At 39.2% G+C, this 19487-nt stretch overlaps 1 protein-coding gene across 4 annotated transcripts; it reads right to left on the bottom strand.

Annotated features, from left to right (window-relative positions):
* Positions 1-1061: 1061 nt before the first annotated feature.
* LOC122155987 (interleukin-1 receptor type 1-like) lies at positions 1062-17859 on the bottom strand. Of its 4 annotated transcripts, XM_042810383.1 has the most exons (13): positions 17750-17859; positions 16471-16656; positions 15149-15312; positions 14254-14320; positions 11224-11473; positions 10741-10933; positions 9617-9779; positions 8375-8440; positions 7809-7929; positions 5683-5831; positions 5237-5380; positions 3258-3419; positions 1062-2732 (listed from the first exon to the last, which is right to left on the bottom strand). In XM_042810383.1, the coding sequence occupies exons 3-13, from the start codon at positions 15149-15151 to the stop codon at positions 2341-2343; spliced, it is 1710 nt and encodes a 569-aa protein (XP_042666317.1). In that variant the 5' UTR covers positions 15152-15312; positions 16471-16656; positions 17750-17859; the 3' UTR covers positions 1062-2340. The 4 variants fall into 4 exon arrangements, with proteins under 4 accessions (XP_042666317.1, XP_042666316.1, XP_042666318.1 ...); XM_042810382.1 differs by lacking the exon at positions 15149-15312; XM_042810384.1 differs by lacking the exon at positions 15149-15312 and having other exon boundaries at positions 11350-11473.
* Positions 17860-19487: the final 1628 nt, after the last annotated feature.

Below are 19487 nucleotides of genomic sequence, written 5' to 3'. Positions count from 1 at the left end.
TTATTTACTCTGTCAGCACACTGAACGGCATACTGAAGTATATCAACCACATTGTAGTGAACAAATACCTCACAGATTATATCATATTTGTTTTTTATCTTCTGAAGCTACCAAGTTTCCAGAATCAAACTTTTGCCAACTAATCTTTTTTTGTTGTGTGTTTTTAATCAAGAACAATCAGTACATCTCTCTCTACAGGAGTTCATTTGTTATACTACAAAGAAAAAAAGAGAAAAGGTCTATTTTCCTATGTGACTTGCAAAAAAGAGTTTCCAAGGGGAGAAACCAGTTACAAAATTCAGCTTCAGAATAATCTCCCATGGTAAAAGGGTAAGCCACTCTGTGTCATGCTGCACTCAAGTAGTTAACAGTTAAGCACAATAGCCAAAACTATTCTCCCACACTCTTTTTCACACATGTACAAAGCTAAAACACTGACGAAATGTGGTTGTTTAAAACAGCAGAAAACACAAAAAATACCAGTACACCTTCATGCAAATCAGTGTACTTATCAGTAGTACTGCAAATGCTACACTGGGTTTTTTTTTTTTTTTTTTCAAATTTTTTTTAAAAGCATATAAAAATATATATCTAAAAAAAAAAAAAAAAGAAGCCTTTTTTTTTCTTTTCAACATGATTTTTCTATTATTTCCCTTACTTCATCCCACAGAAATAAGATGATTCTGTTTCTAAACAGAAGTCAAAAGACATCTTGGAAGCAAACTGTAGTTCTCAATGCCTTTCTGAGCAAACCTACATCTAAACACAATGTAAAAATTAACATTAATGATTATCTAAATTCTCAGGCTTCTAAATTTATTTTTTAAAGGTTCCAATCTCAAGACTATGCATTTCTAAAAAAGACCAACTCAAAATCTACTACAGCAACAGAACCTCAGCTGATGGACCTATTCTGAACTCAGTTTCCGGGGCAACATCTTAGAAAAAGTTTCTAGAGGTTTGGAAAATTAAATAGCTGTGAAACCCTTGGTCAGGAGAGCAGGATACTACACATAAGGAGCATCATTAAACTTTCACAAAGAAATAGCTACCACAAAATACAACTGTAAATATTTCCTTTAATACATGTTACACTCCTGGGCCATTCCTTCTCTCTCATCTTCATAAATAAAGCCCAACCATGTACATATTCCAAAGTATGCACACTTATGAGAATCAGCTGAAAGGATTCTGTGACAGATGCCATGTTGGTAATAAAGACAATTTAAGAACCTGCTCAATTTTAGATAAGAACACCTATAAAGCAAGCAGAATTTATGTCTGCATTCAGATGACACTCTTCAGGGATGGTGAATGAAAACAGCTGCAATTTCAGACCACTGTGACTCATCCCTTTTACACAGCAGTGCACACAGAACAATGGGTTGGTATCCAAAAATACAGAACTACTTCCAAGCAAACAGAGATAGCCACACACCTCTACTTTTTTTCTTTCACAAGTACACAAAATATTACCATCTCTTGCCATCAACTCCTAATCAGGTTTCAGAACTGGACACTTTCCACTCCCGAGAATGCCCTGCACAACTACAGTCCATTGACAGACTGAGTGAAATTTCTAGGTTTGCACTTAATACAGGTGAGAAACAGAATGAGAACATATTTTCCTGAATAGCAACAAAGTCTAGAAAGCTTCCATTTTGAAAGAAGTCATAAATATTTTCAGTTTCCTGACCATTTCAAGGGACAAAGTTTAGAAACACTCCACAAACCAGGTATTACAGAATTATTTAATAAATGTGTGAGAATTCATGAATTCCACTCCATTTGTTTAGCATATTTGGTAATCACTGGTTCAACTGAAATGCATGCAGTACTGTGAGGCGTTTCAAATCTCCCCAGTATTTTCCTATCCCCTCCAAGGGTAAGGCTTGTTACTGAAGAGTGGACTCCAAAACTTGCACAGTACAGATTTTTATGGTAATGAGGTCAGATAATTCTGGAGGGGCAAAAACAAGAGGAACAGAACTGCTAGGAAAATGCAGTCTACATAAACATCAACAGCAGTTTGAATTAGAAAACAAACAGACCTCACAGTTGATTCTTCAGTGGACATTAAACTAATGTGGATTACCACTCCTGAACAGTATACCAACATCCACAATGCTTAATTCAGGCATAAGCCTGAGTAAGTTGTGCCATTATTTGTAGCTGAAACAGAAACACAGTTGCACAGTTTTCCTTTTAAGGTGTAATTTCAGGAAGGGATGAGCAGTTTTTACTTCTTGACCAAAAAAAAGCTCTGTTCGTAATACAAAGAATTTGTGTAGAAAACATATTTCCAAATCACTTTCTCAGTACTATTTCAGTAAGTAGATCTTAATTCCCCTTTGCTGCAGAATTGTTCAAAGTTTGAGGTGACAAATAAACTTCAGAAAAAGACACTTTTTTCTTGGCTGGCATTTGATAGCGCACGTTTTTCCAGAATCTTGTATTTGCTGAACAAGATTTCTCTGAGAAATCTCCTTTCCACTGGATTGCCCCATGCTTTTGCTTAATATATCTGATTGACTCTGGCATGCTTGTGTAGTCCTGCATTCCATCCATTTCTATAAGAATCACTTGAGTCTCATCACGAATAAGAGCACTATACAAAGCTAATTGCTGTTCAGAGGCGTCTTCCAACTGGATGCAACTAAATGTTTCAGATCCCAAAATAATCATCAGTCTTCTGCTTTGCTTGAAGGTTTCATCAGCAATGCTGACCACAGCTGGAAGTAATGAAGCAACAATCAAAGTTTGTATAGAAAGTTTATTACAAACACAAAGTATTGCACCATCTTTAAATTGCATATATATAGAAGAGTGACTAGCTCACAGAACTGGAAGGTCTAAGATCTCCAACTGCCATAATCCATTGCACGAAATCACTGAACAAAAATGTTTCCTGCACTTCCCAGGAAGAATTATTATTCAAAAGACCTCAACAGTGTTAATAATAATAATAATAATAATAATTTTACAGAGTAGAGTTCTGATTTGCTTACCTTAGAAAGAAAGAGCAGATCCTACCATTATAACAGAACAGAAATTTGATTCAAAAACAACAAGAAAACTAGAAATAAGTTGGCCATCAGATAAGAGGTCTAATTTTCCATTAAAAACAAATAAAAAAGAACCTACAGTTTTTAATTTGGTTCATAATAATAAAAGTTTTCTCAGTAGTAAATATAATCTTTTAACCCTAGAGCAATGTGTAAAAAAGCAATGCATCAACTCTGCTAATTAAATCATACCTTCTCCTGGTAGGTCATCCCTTCCTAATATAAAGAGATTATATCCACACTGTTGCTCTAAAACGTTGGGGAGTATTCTAAGAACAAAGGTTTCCAGACGATAGAAGTTGCTGCCTTCACAGCCTTTTGTGTACAGGACACATGCATCATAGATTTTTCCATCTAATACAAACAAAAATATTTCTGTTAAAAACTAAAAACCATTCTATATTGCAAAGTTTCATTTTGGATTACTTAAAATATCACAGAATCACAGAATGGCCAGGGTTGGAAGGGACCTCAAGGATCATGAATCTCCAACCCCCTGCCACAGGCAGGACCACCAACCTCCACATTTAACACTAGACCAGGCTGCCCAGGGCCCCATCCAACCTGGCCTTGAACACCTCCAGGGACGGGGCATCCACAACCTCGCTGGGCAGCCTGTTCCAGCACCTCACCACTCTCTCTGTAAAGAACTTCCCCCTGACATCCAACCTAAATCTTCCCTCCCTCAACTTAAAATCGTTTTCCTTTGTCCTGCAGTTTTCTACCCTCTCAAGGAGTTGATTCCCCTCCTGTTTGTAGGCTCCCTTTAGGTACTGAAAGACTGCAATGAGGTCACCCCGCAGCCTTCTTTTCTCCAGGCTGAACAAGCCCAGCTCCCTCAGCCTGTCCTCATAGGGGAGGTGCTCCAGTCCCCTGATCGTCTTTGTGGCTCTCCTCTGGATCCTCTCCAACAGCTCCCTGTCTTTCTTGTACTGGGGCTCCAGACCTGGACGCAGTACTCCAGATGGGGCCTCACAAGAGCAGAGTAGAGGGCAACAATCACCTCCCTGTCCCTGCTGGCCACCCCTCTTCTGATGTTATAATAGTTGATTCATAGCTGTCTGGCAGAGTAACAGCGAAGCACTAAAATGCTCTACAGATTAAAAGAAAGAAGATGAGCCACAGAACCTGATCTCTTTTCCCATCATGGGGAGTAATGTGCCAGCAAGAGAGCTGGATGTAGGACCTTGGCGGCTGCAGAAAGGAGCCCCCAGACTGAGAGGAACCAACACATTCATAGTCACAGAATGGCCTGGGTTGAAAAGGACCTCAAAGACCATCTAGTTTCAATCCCCCTGCTATGGACAGGGTCAACAACCACTAGACCAGGCTGCCCAGAGCCAAACTTAGTAAGTTAAGTTTGGGACAAATTATAAAACATTGTTTCTTTGACCTATTTTTCATTAGAGAAATAGAGCAAGTTTTCTAGGAAAACTTGTCTTTTGTTAAAAGTTGAAATGACTCTCATGTGAAAACATTTCAAACTGCCATGAATAAATGTTAACTATATCAATGCACATAATCCGTTCACTTTTGAGCTCTTGGGAATTTGAGACAGTCTAATTCTGAGGGCTGCTCAAGCACAGTACATATTACGTTGCACTTATTTCCATCATTCACACCCATCCAATGTAGCAGTACAACTGCTACAGTAGAAAAACATTAAAAGTATCACAGAATAGAAAACTAGTAGAATGTAACCATCATAAGTTGCTGGATTTATATTTAAAGTTATGTGTAAAAGAGAAAAGTTGAAAGAGGAAAAAAAACACCTTGGCAAATGAAAGTTTCATTTTCAGTGTAAATATCTAATGTGCATTTTTCTACAGCTAGTCTACAGGATGTAGCTCTGCTGACACCTATTGACCACCATCAGTGTGGCCCTAAATCTACACACAAACAACTTTCTTTGGAAGAAATAGATGGTTCTTTTTGACCTTAACCTTTTTCTCACCTTAAGTGCCTTAAATATTATGTGTTAGGATTACATATTTCACCTATGTGAATGAAAAGATCTTTCCATAAGTATCTGAAACTTCTCAAAGAAATTCCAAATACATTCCATTAAATAATCATATCATTGGGAGTAATAGCAAATGGAAAAGAAAAAAAAAAAGAAATAAAAAGCAATAGGCTAGTTATACTGACATGCATTGATTACATGTGCATACCTTCCTTACTTACAAAGGCACATCCAGAATTACGATACCAAAGCACCAAGTCGATCTTGAAAATCTTATAGATGATCAGAATAATAAACGTTAACAGTAAGAAAGAGACAAACACTCCAGTCAGCCATCTTTGTACATCAGGAACTGCACAAAATATGGTAAGAGTAGAAAGAAAATGTTGGATTTGTCCAAATCTGACCTTTCACACAAATGTAATATACATTTGAGTATCACATTTTTCACTTCCACCTCACACTATTATTTTAATAGAGAAATACACTACTACAGTGACTCTTCCCCTCAACACATCTACATGCTTAAATACAGGAAAGTGTAATCCATGCACCTTCTATTGATGTGATATACGAGCATTTGGAACCAATACCACAATACTTCTACAAAAGCCAAGTCAACCACAAGCCAGAAAAAACAGCATTGTTCCTTACCTCTGTGTTTTAATATAATATAGGATGCAACCTGTCCAAAGGCATTTGAAGCTTGACAGATGAATGGTTGTTCATAATCTTCACTATACACTTCTGAAATTATGAGCTTCACAGAATACATAGGGCGTCCATCGTAAGCAGTTTCCTCGCTATCCAAAAAGTGACAAACAGAGCCATAAAACCACTCCTTTCTATAAAGGTTTCATCACTAACAGGTGCAACATAACAATGGTCATTTCCATCTGCAAATACCAATCACACTTCAGAACAGATGAATAATTGCATTATGTGAGGGAAACCCAATGGTCTCTATGGGCTACAGTACAAAAAACATATCTTACAGAGATATGCAAACCCAACTTGCAGGGGGTTCTCAGTATCTGTAAAAGTACGTGGAGCACCCCAGTGCTTGGTGGAAGAGAAGTTCCACAATCTGAAATGCTTAAAAAAAGAAGCCCCAGTACAGGGGCAGAAAAAATGCTAATTTTGCTGCACATTCACTGAGTAATCTGCACTGTGTCTCATGTCTGATGTGCAAAATACTTTTTAACCAGCACCAAACGAGGGATGTTACTACCTCATTAACAGTACAGCTCATATGCAAAATTAACTAACTAGTCTACTTAGCCAACTGCTTTTCTTCTCCAAAAATGTACTCTATTACCATTAAAAATGCAAAGTAAAAGTTTGAAATAAATCATAAAGAGCATATATAGAGCATATATAAGATCACATAAAACAACGTGTAAGCAACAGGTCACACGTTGTGACCTGTTGTATCACAAGGAGCTACAAGATATGATTTAGTGGCTTGCGGTAGCAACGGTAATGGGAGGATGCCAGATGATCTTGTAGGTCCTGTCCAAACTTGTGGTTCTATGGTTCTCTGATTCTAGGTCATAGTAGTTTGAACATTAGAATAGGGAGTAAATGAATCAACATCGTTAATACAAATGACTAGACCCAGAAAATACTACGGCTACAAATACAATAAGACAATATTTTAAGTACTAATATAATTATGATAATATTGTAAGACAATCATTTAAGTGCTAGGAAATAATAAAAAAAAAACATTGTTTTTATGATACCATCAGTGACTGCATGCCTCTGCATAATAGCCCAACTGTTTATAACATTTATAGGGTTATAACATGTTATAGGGTTATACATATAACATGTATAGGGTTTTCTCTCAGCGAGTATTAAAAGAATTCAGCATTTTATTTCCCCTTTTGTTTTATGATGAGGACTTATTTATTTCTACGAACCATAATCTTACGTTGAAGATACCATTCACATTTCTCCCTCATCGATGCTGCTTGAAAACTTTTATAAAGTGCTCATATTTTTCCTTCATAGTATCACCAGGAGACAAGGGCTGACAAAAGCTATAGTTTTCAGTTCCTTGGTTCCCAACCACTGATACCTTTTCAGATTGCCTTCTGCTCCAACTGTAAATTGTCTTTTCCAAGTCAAGTCTAATTCCTTTCCCTCCTAGCTCTGCTTAAACTACCTTTCATCCTCACATTATCTCCCAGTTGCTTTATGCAGTTCATGTCCTCCAAGTCTTCCTCCTAAATCCCGACCCATCACTGGAAATATCTCATCCTTTTCTCCTCTCAATCCACTAAGCTTCAGTACAAATGTCCTCAACAAAGTCTTCTATTAGCTCTCCATCTAATCTCAGTTACACTTCCCTATCTCAAGGCTCTTAAAACTAGAAGTCTAAAGTTCTCCTGCAAAGCACAGGTTCCACCTCTTACAGCCTCCCAGACAGACAGCTGGGAAAAAAAAGGAGAACATAGGAGACAGTCTGAACCTCACATGTTCAGTCTCACTTGAAAGAAGTCTCTGCCAGTCTAGAGCTTGCTCAGTAGAAACAGCATTATAGTTATGAGACCATAAGCCTCTACAGAATACCTTTTTCCATGGCTGGAAATTTAGATAGATTTTTATAATGACTCTAAGAAGCCCAATTTCATGCATCCATGCACCTACTATGTTTCAAGTTTCTACTTCAAAAAGAAAATGAATTGGTAGAGGTAAGCATTGACATGAGTCAGAGGGAGAGATTTCCACTTTTGTTGCCAACCCAGTATTTTCTAATCTGAAAATGTACTTACTTATTGGGCTTTGCAAAAATTCTGCTCACATAAAACACATCAATATACACACCGTTGCCTGTCCAAAACACCTCAAACCCATCAGCACCAGTTGTATTGCAATCCACTGTGACCAGTGAACCTATAAAATTGTGTTACAAAGTGAAAAGTTAATTTTCATGCTCTAATTAGAAGCTATGCAATTCTGTTTATAGACCCCCACTCAGACCACAGGATGGTCCCACAGCCTTCCAGAAAAGTTTCTCTAACAGAGTGTCTATCCATTCAATAATCTGCATGTTCAAAGAGACTGATACTACAGAAGCCAAATCAGGGGCACAGCATCTCCCTCTACAGAGTCACTTTTCCCTGAAGTTTTTCTGCAACTTTGGAAGGAATACTCCTTGCCTCCTTCCTTCCCACCATGAAACAATCTTCCTTTGAGAAAGTAATGCAAAGGAGAAACCGAGCTGGTCACTGAATTAGTTTTTGCCCAGAGAAAACAAACACACAATGTGGCACTCTTCTTGAGCAAGAATTTTCACTAGGATACAAAATAATATTTTCTTATAGTGAAAAGTACTTACCAAGTTCCACTTCAATTGAGTTGTTCTGTGGATAAGATATTTCTGGGGGCATTTTTGGTGGGCTCACTAACCAAAAGAAAGAAAGTTATTTTCAGAAAAGCAGGAGTGATTGCACCCTGTTAATGCTGCACAACCCAAGGGCAACCTAAACACATCTTGCCCTACAGACAGGGTTGTCAGCAATTTTACTACAGACATCATTCGATATTCAAATCAAGAGTTTTGAAGATAGTCTTGTTACTTCTGAGTAGAAGCTCTGTCAGATATCTATAGGACATTCTGGAATATTTCTTATCAGATATTGAAAGCTCAAGGAAACTTCTCTATGCACACACATCAACAAGAAAGTCATAAAGCATCCTGATGTGAAACACAGATTGCCACAGATACACCCTTCCCTGCCACAGATACATCCCTCCCTTCCTCCTCTTATAACTGTGTCTGTGTTATTAATTGGACCACAAATCACCCATTTTAGTGCAAACTTGCTCAGCTGAAGTCTTTGAGCAACTGAGATGCTTTCAGGCATTAACAGCAAAATTATATGTTTGAGTTATATGACTGCTTTAGTGAGCTGCTGAAGCTGAAACTACACTGAGAGAGAAGTCTAAAGGGCAGGTTTTAAAAAACAGCCAGCCATAAGTCAGTCACTTCTGGCTATCTATTCCTCATATTTTGTTTATTCACATCATATAAACATGACATTTATATCACATATTCACAACACAAATATAGATACATATATATGTAAACATACATACACATACAGAGAAAACATGCACACACAAAAACCAGAACATCAGATGGGAAAGCAATAGATGAGTAGACCTGAAAATGTGTTTCAGTGGGAATGTAAAAAACTATACAAAAAATGAAGGGCATAGAACACATTAAACCAAGATATCACTACAGTTTGTCTTGGTTTAACTGGTTGCTCTTGTGGTAAGGGGATGATGTAAAAGAGAGAGAAGTAAGATGGGCAGGATAGAGCAGGTGTAATGGGACCCATTTAGGGACCTCAGCAGCTGGCCCATTAACCAAAGCATTGATGTACTGCAATTCTGATCCCACTATTCTATCACCAACACAGTAACAACAGAAAAACTTCAGCAAGCATTTCTTTTCATCTAAGTAAGGGGGAAAGCAATAGCCTACAGCTTACCTATACACAAATTGAATTTTTAGCTGCAATTAGAAACCTGGACAAAATTGTGGAGAGTCACAGTGAATTTATCTACTTACCTTCTACAATCAATCTTATGTCTCGTGCAATGTCATATTGCTTTCCATCATAGGTATATGTTGTTTTGCATGTATAGTTTCCTTGATCTTGCACAGTCACATTGAAAATCACAAGGTCACTGTTTAAGAAGGCAAATCTTTTTCCTTCCAGTAGCTGACAGTCCTAAACATACAAAGAACTCCATTAATTCATGTCACTTTCCATAGTTTGTCTCTCTTTAACATATCAAACTCTCAGTGGCCCACAACATAGGGACGGATGCCTTGTGGAGTGGGAGGAAGAGGAAGAGGGCTGGAATCAAAAGGAAAACACGCTTTGTTTTGGCTCTTAGTTTTCAATTCACAGATATACCTATACATTTCCTACAGAAAAAAAAAAATGAGAGATGTAAGGAAATGTGATATAAGGGCCAGGATTTTAAAAGTATTAATTGACAAAGAATTACTCAATAATTAAAGTTTATTTTTTCAAGTACTTAAATACAGTACCTTAAGGACTGCACAAGCACAAGAAGAAGGCAATACATTCTTAACAGAACAAGACTTTAAATACTTACGAACCACATGAAATAACATTTATTTGATGGAGCAATACTGAATGCACAGTGGATACGCTGTCCCTCACAAATTACATACTAAATCCATTTCCAAACAAAAGAAATGGATGTTTTGCTAGCACGTATAAAGGTGCCATCTAGTGGATATACGGGTTAACATTTCCTACATTTAAACTGAATTTCTACTCTGCTACTGAAAAAAAAAACTGTATACACCTTTACAAGGTGAAATGCCTTAATTCCCTCATCCAATTTTTTTTTAAAGCTTTTTTTCTTTAACATTTATAATAAATCTGTAGTTTTTCTACTACAATTCATAAACATCAGTTACTTGTATTTTAAATAACTGACCACTGTGACAGTTCTAATCACTGGAACAGGTTGCCCAAGGAGGCAGTGGATGCCCCATCCCTGGAGGCATTCAAGGCCAGGCTGGATGTGGCTCTGGGCAGCCTGGTCTGGTGGTTGGTGACCCTGCACATAGCAGGGGGTTGAAACTAGATGATCATTGTGTTCTTTTCAACCCAGGCCATTCTATGATTCTGTGATAAAACGGGCTGTTTTTACCTTATACCAATGAACAGGTAGAATATTTTCCTCATTCCTGAAGTGATCCAAGTGTGGACACACAAGCTTTGCAGATGATGAAGTGAATACCACCTCCTCTACAGCAAATTTTTCATTTAAGCATAAGCCATTGGTCCTCTCAAAAACTGTTACTTCTGTAGACATTTTGCTGCAGCTTGTCAAATTCCTGCAACTAATATAACATAATTAAATTAAATTAGATACTTGACATATTTTCCAACTTGAAAATACACAGTATTCTTTTTGGAGAAGAAAGAGAGGACCAGAACTGTACAAATCCTTTTACAAGTTTTACCAAGTAGAGAAAAAGAAAAAAGCACTTCCATTCCCCAACATAAAGTCAGTTTTAGTGAAAATACTCTCTCAAATAGCATTTCTCTTGCCCCCAAGCCCTATTTTCTTTCTGAAAGTTATTCTCTTTGCAACACATTTCTATAGCAATGTAATTTTTTTAACCTTCACCTTATGACACATTCATAATTTCCAGAATCTTCTAATATTGCAGGGAGAAACCAAATTAAACTCTTCTGCTGATGAATTCTAGAAAGTTTGTCTCTAGGCACTGCAGTTTGGTTACCAACTTTATACCATGTTAAGTTGCAGTCTCCACTTTTAAAATTGAAGCTCTTTTCCAGTGAACATTTAATAACAAGAGGCTGCCCATCAGGCACAAGACTATGCTTGAACATCACATCATAAGCTCCGCATTTCTCTAAGGGAAAGAGATAAACATTAAAGAAAATCTCAAACAATGTGAAACAAAACACTGAACTTGCTTCTTGATCATACTTGCAAAGTGCATTGAGTTTCCACCTTCATTCTTGAGTCATCTAACAATACTGTCTCAACCTTGTGTCTTCGGAGTTCAAAGCATTATTGAATAACATACTGATATAGTTACGCCATTGAAATGAAATGCTGTTTTCTGAATATAAACTTCACACTCAACAGGATCTCTTTGTTTGCATAGACTATCATTTGTCTGCTTTATTTCAGATGCATATGATTAAGGTACTCATATTTCTCCAGGCTGTTCCAAGAACACACACATGTGGATGCACAAATTTCACATTCAGTGTCTTTATTTATTACTTTCACTTATCTATAGTTGAAGTAAATCCTGCAGTACTCAGATATCCTAAGGGGACACAGAAAGTTAAAGTTCTAGTTGCACAAATCACATAATCACAGAATGGCCAGGGTTGGAAGGGACCTCAAGGATCATGAATCTCCAACCCCCCTGCCACATGCAGGGCCACCAACCTCCACGTTTAATGCTCAACCAGGCTGCCCAGGGCCCCATCCAACCTGGCCTTGAACACCTCCAAGAATGGGGCATCCACAACCTCTCTGGGCAGCCTGTTCCAGTACCTCCACTCTCTGGGTAAAGAATTTCCCCCTGATGTTCGACCTAAATCTTCCCTCCCTCAACTTAAAACCATTTCCCCTCGTCCTACACATATCAACCCTTTCAAAGAGTTGATTCCCCTCCCTTCTGTAGGCTCCCTTTAGGTACTGAAAGGCTGCAAATATTAAACTTGCAAAGAAAATTTCAACTCACCCCTTGCTTCATGAGAAATTATTCAAATGCTTAGCAATGAACTCATTTTCTTTCCCTGAATCCAGGAAGATTTACAAGGGAAAAAGAAACACCAGGAGTTTTTGTCAGTACAATGAAAATAGGCACCAACTGTGGATATACTGATCACATTCCAGAGTCAGTACTCTCACTTCATTACAATAGAAGAACAACCAGACATGGCCATCAAAGTTTTTGTGCAGCCCAAAATTCTTGCCTTCTAACATTTCACTGGAAATCATGCATTTCTTGTTATGAGAAATGGCAACCTAAGCATTCCCTTATTTGCCTTCTCTGTAGTATTAATTATTTTTCAAACCTCTATCAGATACCGCATCTTTACCTCAGACTCTTCATTTATTTAATGACATCTCATACAGAGGCCATCCACTTCAAAGAATATTGTCATTCATCTCTTTACTTCCTCTTAACATAATCTTTCTGAGATGGAATAATCAGAATTGTAGTTTAATTGCTGCACATTAACTATGGTGTTATCCTGTAGCATAAAAAAGCTTCACTTTCTACTCTTTCCCAAGAATTCTGGTTTTCTTTTTCTTTTCACCATCAGTGAAGATAGAGCTAATGCTTCCAGAGAGTGTTCATACATGTCGAAGTACCATTCTCCTCAACTACTTCTATCAGTACCTGAAGGGGGCTGACAGAAAAGCTGGGGAGGGACTTTTTACAATGACATGTAGCAACAGGATGAAGGGAAATGGTTTTAAATTGGAAGAGAGTAGATTTAAACTAGATATTAGGAAGGAATTCTTTACTGTGAGGGTGGTGAGACAGTGGAACAGGTTCTCCAGTGAGGTTGCAGATGCCCCCTCCCTGAAAGTATTCAAGGCCAGGCTGGATGGGGCTTTGAGCAACCTGGTCTGAGGTGTCACTGCCTATAGCAGGGGGTTGAAACTAGATGATCTTAAAGGTCTCTTTCAACCCAAACCATTCTATGATTCTAAGAAGATCAGAATTACAATTCCTTTAATCAGTTCATACACCAGAAGGTTACATTGTCATTCAGAGGAATCTCAACAGGCTGGAGATATGGGCTCAGAGAAAACCTCATGGAAATTTAACAAAGGGAAATGCAAAGTTTTGCACATGAGGAGAAATCCCCCAGGCACCAGCACACACTGGAGACTACCCAGGAAAGCAGCTGACCATAAGCCAGCAACACTCCATTACAGTAAAGGTGGCTTAAAGGTGTCCTGAGCTGCATTAGGAAGAGCATCATCCACAGGACAAAGGAGACCAATCTTCCCTCATTCAGCACTGGTGAGACAAATCTGGAGTGGGACTTCCTCGCATAAGACATGGTTTTACTGGAGTGAATGCAGCTCAGGGCCACCCAGATTATTAGGAGAGCGGAACTCTTTCAGACAAAGGCAGGCTGAGAGAGCTGGAACTGTTCAGCCTGGAGAAGATCATCAGTAGCGGGACAGATCCTTATCAATGTGCAAATGTATACCTCTGATGAAAGAGAATGAAGAAGAGGGAGCCAGATCCTTCACAGCAGTGCCCCCTGACAGGACAAGATACAAGGGGCTTACATTGTGAGATTCCATCTGAACACAAGAAAACTTTTTTTTTTTTTAAACAGAGAGGTTGATCAAATACTGTGGAGACACTCATGGCCCTGGACAGCTGCTGTGGTCATCGTTCTTTGAGCAACTAGGTTGAATTAAATGTTCTCAAGAGGTGTCTTCCAACTTAAGTGTTATGTAGTTGCTACACATAATGTCACATTTTACATGTTTTATAGGCTTCTGCTTTCAGAACTATTTAAAAAACCTCACTGACATGCACAACCATTTGTACAAAACAAACAAACAAACAACAAAACAGTATTACTTGTGTGAAAAATTAAATTTCAGAATAAGACATTCTGTAGTCACCAATTAACTCACCTGCAATAATTAAAGAAAGAAATGCTGTTGTGATCTTACAGGAAAGTATTTTTGCTGTCATGTTTCCCTACAGAAAAGGAAAGAAACTCTTAAAGTGGTGCTTTCCAAGATAAACTTCTACAGATGAAAATCCACACATGCATTGCAGTTTCTACTACCAATTTGGTGTCTTTTATAAACTGTACTTTTCTTACACTAGGTTTTCAACATCAGTTACATAGTAAAAGGAGCTATCTGCCTTACAGGAAAACACAATCACCTCCAGGATTAAAAAGCAACAATTACAGAGCCATCCCACTACGAAACATGTATTTTCTTAGAACTGGAAAGCTAACTTCTGACTGAACATAAAGGGGAAGTATATGTAAGAACATCTGTGCCAACAAGATCAAAGCCCCCTCTTAAAGCAGCATTCTGTGTCAAGTTGTGGTCAATAGCAGATGACTTGAGAACAAAAGTGCAAAAGAATGAGAATATACAGACATTCCTCTCAGTCTCCCTCACTTCATCAATTTATGACATTGCAGTTAGTTTCTCAATAGCTGGTAGCCCTCAGTAGATTCTTTCCCAAGAATGTTGTGTAACACCCTCTGAGCTCAGAAACATCCTTTGGCAAAGAACCCTGAAGTTCATATACTGACACAGAAAACACATGAATAGCCTTTGCTTATTTGGAGCATGTTACCTGCTCATCTCACCTGACAGCCCCCATTTATTGTACTAGAAGAATGAAGAAAAAAAAATGAGTGAATATTTTCTATTGTGCATGTCAGACACTTGGGATTTTGTACATCTCCAGTAAGCTTCTCCCCAGTTCTTGTTTCCCTGGGCTCATCTCAGTCTCTTTAACTGACCCTTAGATGGAACCTGATTTCACACTTCTGGTCATCTTTACCATTCTCTTCTGTATCTCCCTGGAGATCTCCAGAAGCCACCTGGATGTAGGCCTGGGCACTCTAATGTGGGTAGCCTAGCTGAAGCAGAGGTTGGACGAGGTGACCACCAGAACTCCTTCCCCACCTCAACTATTTCCAGTTCTCCAGGTACACCACAGCTTGTCTGAGAGGAGGAAGGGAGACCAGAAATGGCATCCAGTCTTCAAAATATTTGTGCAGTACAGATCAATAAAGCAAATCTATGATGTATTCTATACTACTTCATAATAATTTATCAACACTTTTGCTAGTTCCATTTTCACAAGTTTCCACACAGCTACCTGCTGCAGATACCTATTTTTTTTTTACACGACTATAAAAGCAAAAACGCAGTCATTCAAATTGAAGAACAATCTGGATAATCCTGTCCTATTAAAAATCTTCACCAGCTATCACCAGCTAAAGATGACACTTCCAGCTGCTGTGTCTTTCTTCACAAAACTGACTCAGGAGCATGCCACACATTGAGTCATACTCACTGCTTCTTGCAGTGCCTGCTTTCCTTCTTCCCCTTCTTTTCCCTACCTCCTCGCTGCAAATTTCTGCTCTAATTACCAGGCACGTCATTTCTTGCTTAGCTCATAAGGAGGGGTGTCGTCCCTCAAAAGAATGCTGAACATAACAAGAAACACACTAGGCTGCAAATCGCTAGAGGGAGTTCACGTGTGTTTGTACAAAAGCTTCAACTTTCTTCACGAATTGTAATGGACAATAATCCTTAGATTTTCTATACTTAAATTTTAAAGAAGATGACCATGCTTTGATGGAAACAGGTTAAAGAGAAATTAGGACTGAATTGACTTCAGTAATGACCAGGTATTGTCTTTATAACTTTTTCATGATCAGCTCTTCAAAAGTTCTGTTTATTACTGTGTTACTTTACTTTATCATTCTTCCTCAAATTCTTTCCCAAGCAGTTTTTTGCCCTGAAGAGTGGACAGGGAAACTATCCAAAAGTAATATTTTTCCATGTTCTGAAGAACTATTCTTCAGAATCTATTTCTCTATAAATTCTGTTTCTTTCTAAACACTCCAATTTTTAACTTATCTTGTTGCCAAAACAGAATTGCTGCAAATACATAGCACTATGTAAAACCAGTCAAATGAACTCTTCTGAGGAGACCCACATGTGTATCTGACTTTTCATGAAGAAAAAAAAATCATATATGTGGAAGTTACAAATGACAAGAAAACTAGGCTCTGCTCTGTATATCTCTTTGCATAACTCATAATGAAAATAATAAACTATGACTGCAGAGTCAAGTGAAAATGCTTTACCCACCATATTCTGCCATGACAAAGAGATAAATTTCTTCCTTTTCTCAGCCATTTTGTCCACATCTTGATCCTGCAATTGACCTATACAGCTTTACTGTTCAGGACAGCATCAGTTGGTGCTGCCTTTGCCCAAATTTTCCAGAGGAGAAAAAACTCCTTGTATCCAAGGCCATGCCCACAGAGTTTCAGCCTGGAAGAAAAAAATCTCATCAGTTGAGGCAAAGAGAGGGAAAGAAAGGTCTCTGTTGATACATGCAACTGAATTACAATGACAGCATACATGACAACACATGTAAAGCAAAATTTTCATAAAAATCTGAGACTAAGTTAGTATAGCCACCTGTTCCTCTGCTGTTTAGTGCTTTCAAAGTTGATCTGCTCAATGAAAAAAGAACGAAGGAAAAAAAAAAAAGAAGCAAGACACCTAGTTTCATTAGAACTTTGGCTCACAGGAATTGCTGCACACTTAAGGTACTTCGACTGCCTTATTCAAACACGTGGATGGATTAAAATGTGCAACAGTCCACAACCCCTTGGCAGCCTGTTTTGGTGTCTGTCACCTTTACCATGAAGAAGTTCTTATGCACATTTGTGTGGAGCTTCTTATGCTTCAGTTTGTGGCCGCTTCCCCTTTTCCTATTACCACACACCACTGAAAAGAAATTGGCCACGTCCCTTTGCCTCCCTCACCTTAGATATTTATAGACATTGATCAGATCCCCTCTGTTTTCTTTTCTCAAGGCTGACCAGACCCCTATCTGGGAGATGCTCCAGGCCTTTTATCATATTTGCGGTGCTTTGCTGGACTCTCTCCAGGAGATCCATGTCTTTTTTGTACTGGGAAGCCCAGAACTGAACACAATGCCTCCAGGTGAGTCCTCATCAGGGCAGAGTAGAGAACTAACAGACATTTCTTTTACATAAATCATTCAACATGTGTACCTTATCCGCTTCTCTTGACTACTTGACTGCTGTGAGTCTTCACAAGAGCTTATCAAGCCTCTCCCCTCTAATACAGGAAAAACAGTCGTGACATACCCCTGCGTTCCTTCCCCACTGTTACACACACGAGCTGTCTCAGCACCCCTATACGGAGCCAGTTACAGAACTGAGGGTCTCACCCCCATCTACTTTTAGCCGTTATTCCATGAACCACCGACACCCCATTACCACACGTGGATCTAAAACAACCCAGATCGGGATAGCAGCTTCCCTCCCGCCCAGCGCAATGACAGATTCCCACCTCGAAAAAGCCCTTCGGCTGAAGCCCCGCAGCTACCTACCTTCCGCTGGGCTCCCGGCCCTGCCGTACGGAGCTGATAGAGGCGGAAAAGCCCCGTGTCGCGGCAGCAGGAGCCGGAGAAACCTCCCGTACCCTGGCTGCGCTGGTGAGGCGGCCCCGCGCCAGCTCTGTTTCCCTCCCCTCCCCGCCCGGCGTGCGATTGCCTCAGCTGCGATCTCAACAAGCCATCACTCGTTGATTTGCTTTCGATTTTTTTCTTTTCTTTTCTTTCTTTCTTTATTTATTCAGAGCTTACTAAGCTTGCTGCCCTGGGAGCGCTGCACCAGTGTTCTTCGGTTCTCTGCTTCACTCACGTACCGCTGCTGGAATAAGAAGCGTGAACAAAATCACACAGGCATTCTAACACTGTGCTGCCACTGACTGAGCTACCCAAAAACAAACAGGAAGGCAGAGCTAAGGTTCCTCCCAAAGTGAGCAGAAATCTGGGCTCCGTGGAACTGCCAAGACAGGTTCTCATCCCTGCTAGAAGTACTGTGTAAGCACGTTTGCTACGCCAGCTACAAAGGTCTCCGTGGAGAATAATCCTCTCCTACTCCTCCCTCCATGCTTTTTCAGGTACTATTTCTAAGCTGTATTTACCAAATATAAACATAATCTAATCTGCCATCCTGCTCACCGCATGATAACCACAGATAAGAGTTTACGCCCTGCTATGCCTGCGCGTGTTGTCCTCCACCAAAGCAAGGGACGTGGTGTTAGAAGGAGGCACGCTGTGACACGTGCTGGATCAGTAGGCTGAGGCCAACTGTATGAGGTTCAGCAAGATCAAGAGCAGCAACCAGGTCCTGCGCTTTGGTCTCAGCAGCCCTAGGCAACACTGCAGGCTTAGGGCACAGTGGCTGGAAGATTGTATGGAGGAAAAGGATCTGGGGGTGCTGGTTGACAGCCAGCTAAACATGAGTCAGTAGTGTGCCCAGGTGGCCAAGAAGGACGATGGCTCTCGTGGTTTGTATCAGAAATAGTGCAGTCAGCAGGAGCAAGAATATTCACTTACATATGGGTGGGAAGGAAGCTGCCTGGCAATAATGTTGGGTGGACACCATGTCCTGAACACCTGCTTGATTTACCCTGTAAAAATCAGGGTGATGTTTACTTGTATAGGTCTAACCTCGGGTACTAGCACAAGGCACTCTTGACCTTTGGAGTTTTTTTAGGGGTAGGGGAATATTTCTTTTTGTTTGTTTGCTTTTAGGACTTGTGACATTGGCAAGCAAATGTAATTGCTATTTTTAAAAAGGAAATTACAGAATTCTATACACTTTGTGTTACGTGGTGCTGGTAAATCCCTTCCACATGAAAAGAGACTATAGTCACACAATATCTCTAAAGCACCCAGAAGAGTTTTTAGGGCAAAGCTATATAGTTTGTAGCCAATCACAGTCAACTATCTCTTTCTCAAAAGAAACTGAGCAGAGCAAATCTAAAGCTAGCAGAAGTTTAAAGCCCTTTATGTATATTTTTCTGCAACTTTAACCTTTGCTAAAGACATTCAGAATATCCTTACACATATGATAGTATAAACTTGTTGAGTCTACAGGAAAATATATCATAAAATGTCATTGCAGTTAGTTACCTAGATACGATTAAAGCTGCAGGAAACAGGCTTTCTTTATATCGTTCATCCAAACTCAGCTTATTAAGAACGTCAAAGCTGTTTAAATGTTCTTTCATTGCTAAGCATGTGTAATTCCATTTTAATGAACAATTCCACAATGAGC

This window comes from Centrocercus urophasianus, unplaced genomic scaffold (assembly GCF_019232065.1).
Source record: "Centrocercus urophasianus isolate 14NV4802_14NV808 unplaced genomic scaffold, USGS_Curo_1.0 seq_12, whole genome shotgun sequence".
Classification (NCBI taxonomy): Eukaryota; Metazoa; Chordata; class Aves; order Galliformes; family Phasianidae; genus Centrocercus; species Centrocercus urophasianus.
Note: the sequence above shows the minus strand (reverse complement) of the source record. Positions and strands in the feature narration are given on the sequence as shown.

Excerpts from the sequence above, each read along its gene's own strand:
- LOC122155987 (XM_042810382.1), bottom strand. The coding sequence starts at position 16,518 with ATGGCTGAGAAAAGGAAGAAATTTATCTCTTTGTCATGGCAGAATATG. Across the intron at positions 11,474-14,253 it reads TCTTTCTTTAATTATTGCAG|AGAAATGCGGAGCTTATGAT; the intron begins GTGAGTTAATTG and ends TCTTTCCCTTAG. Across the intron at positions 2,733-3,257 it reads GGATGACCTACCAGGAGAAG|CTGTGGTCAGCATTGCTGAT; the intron begins GTATGATTTAAT and ends CATTACTTCCAG.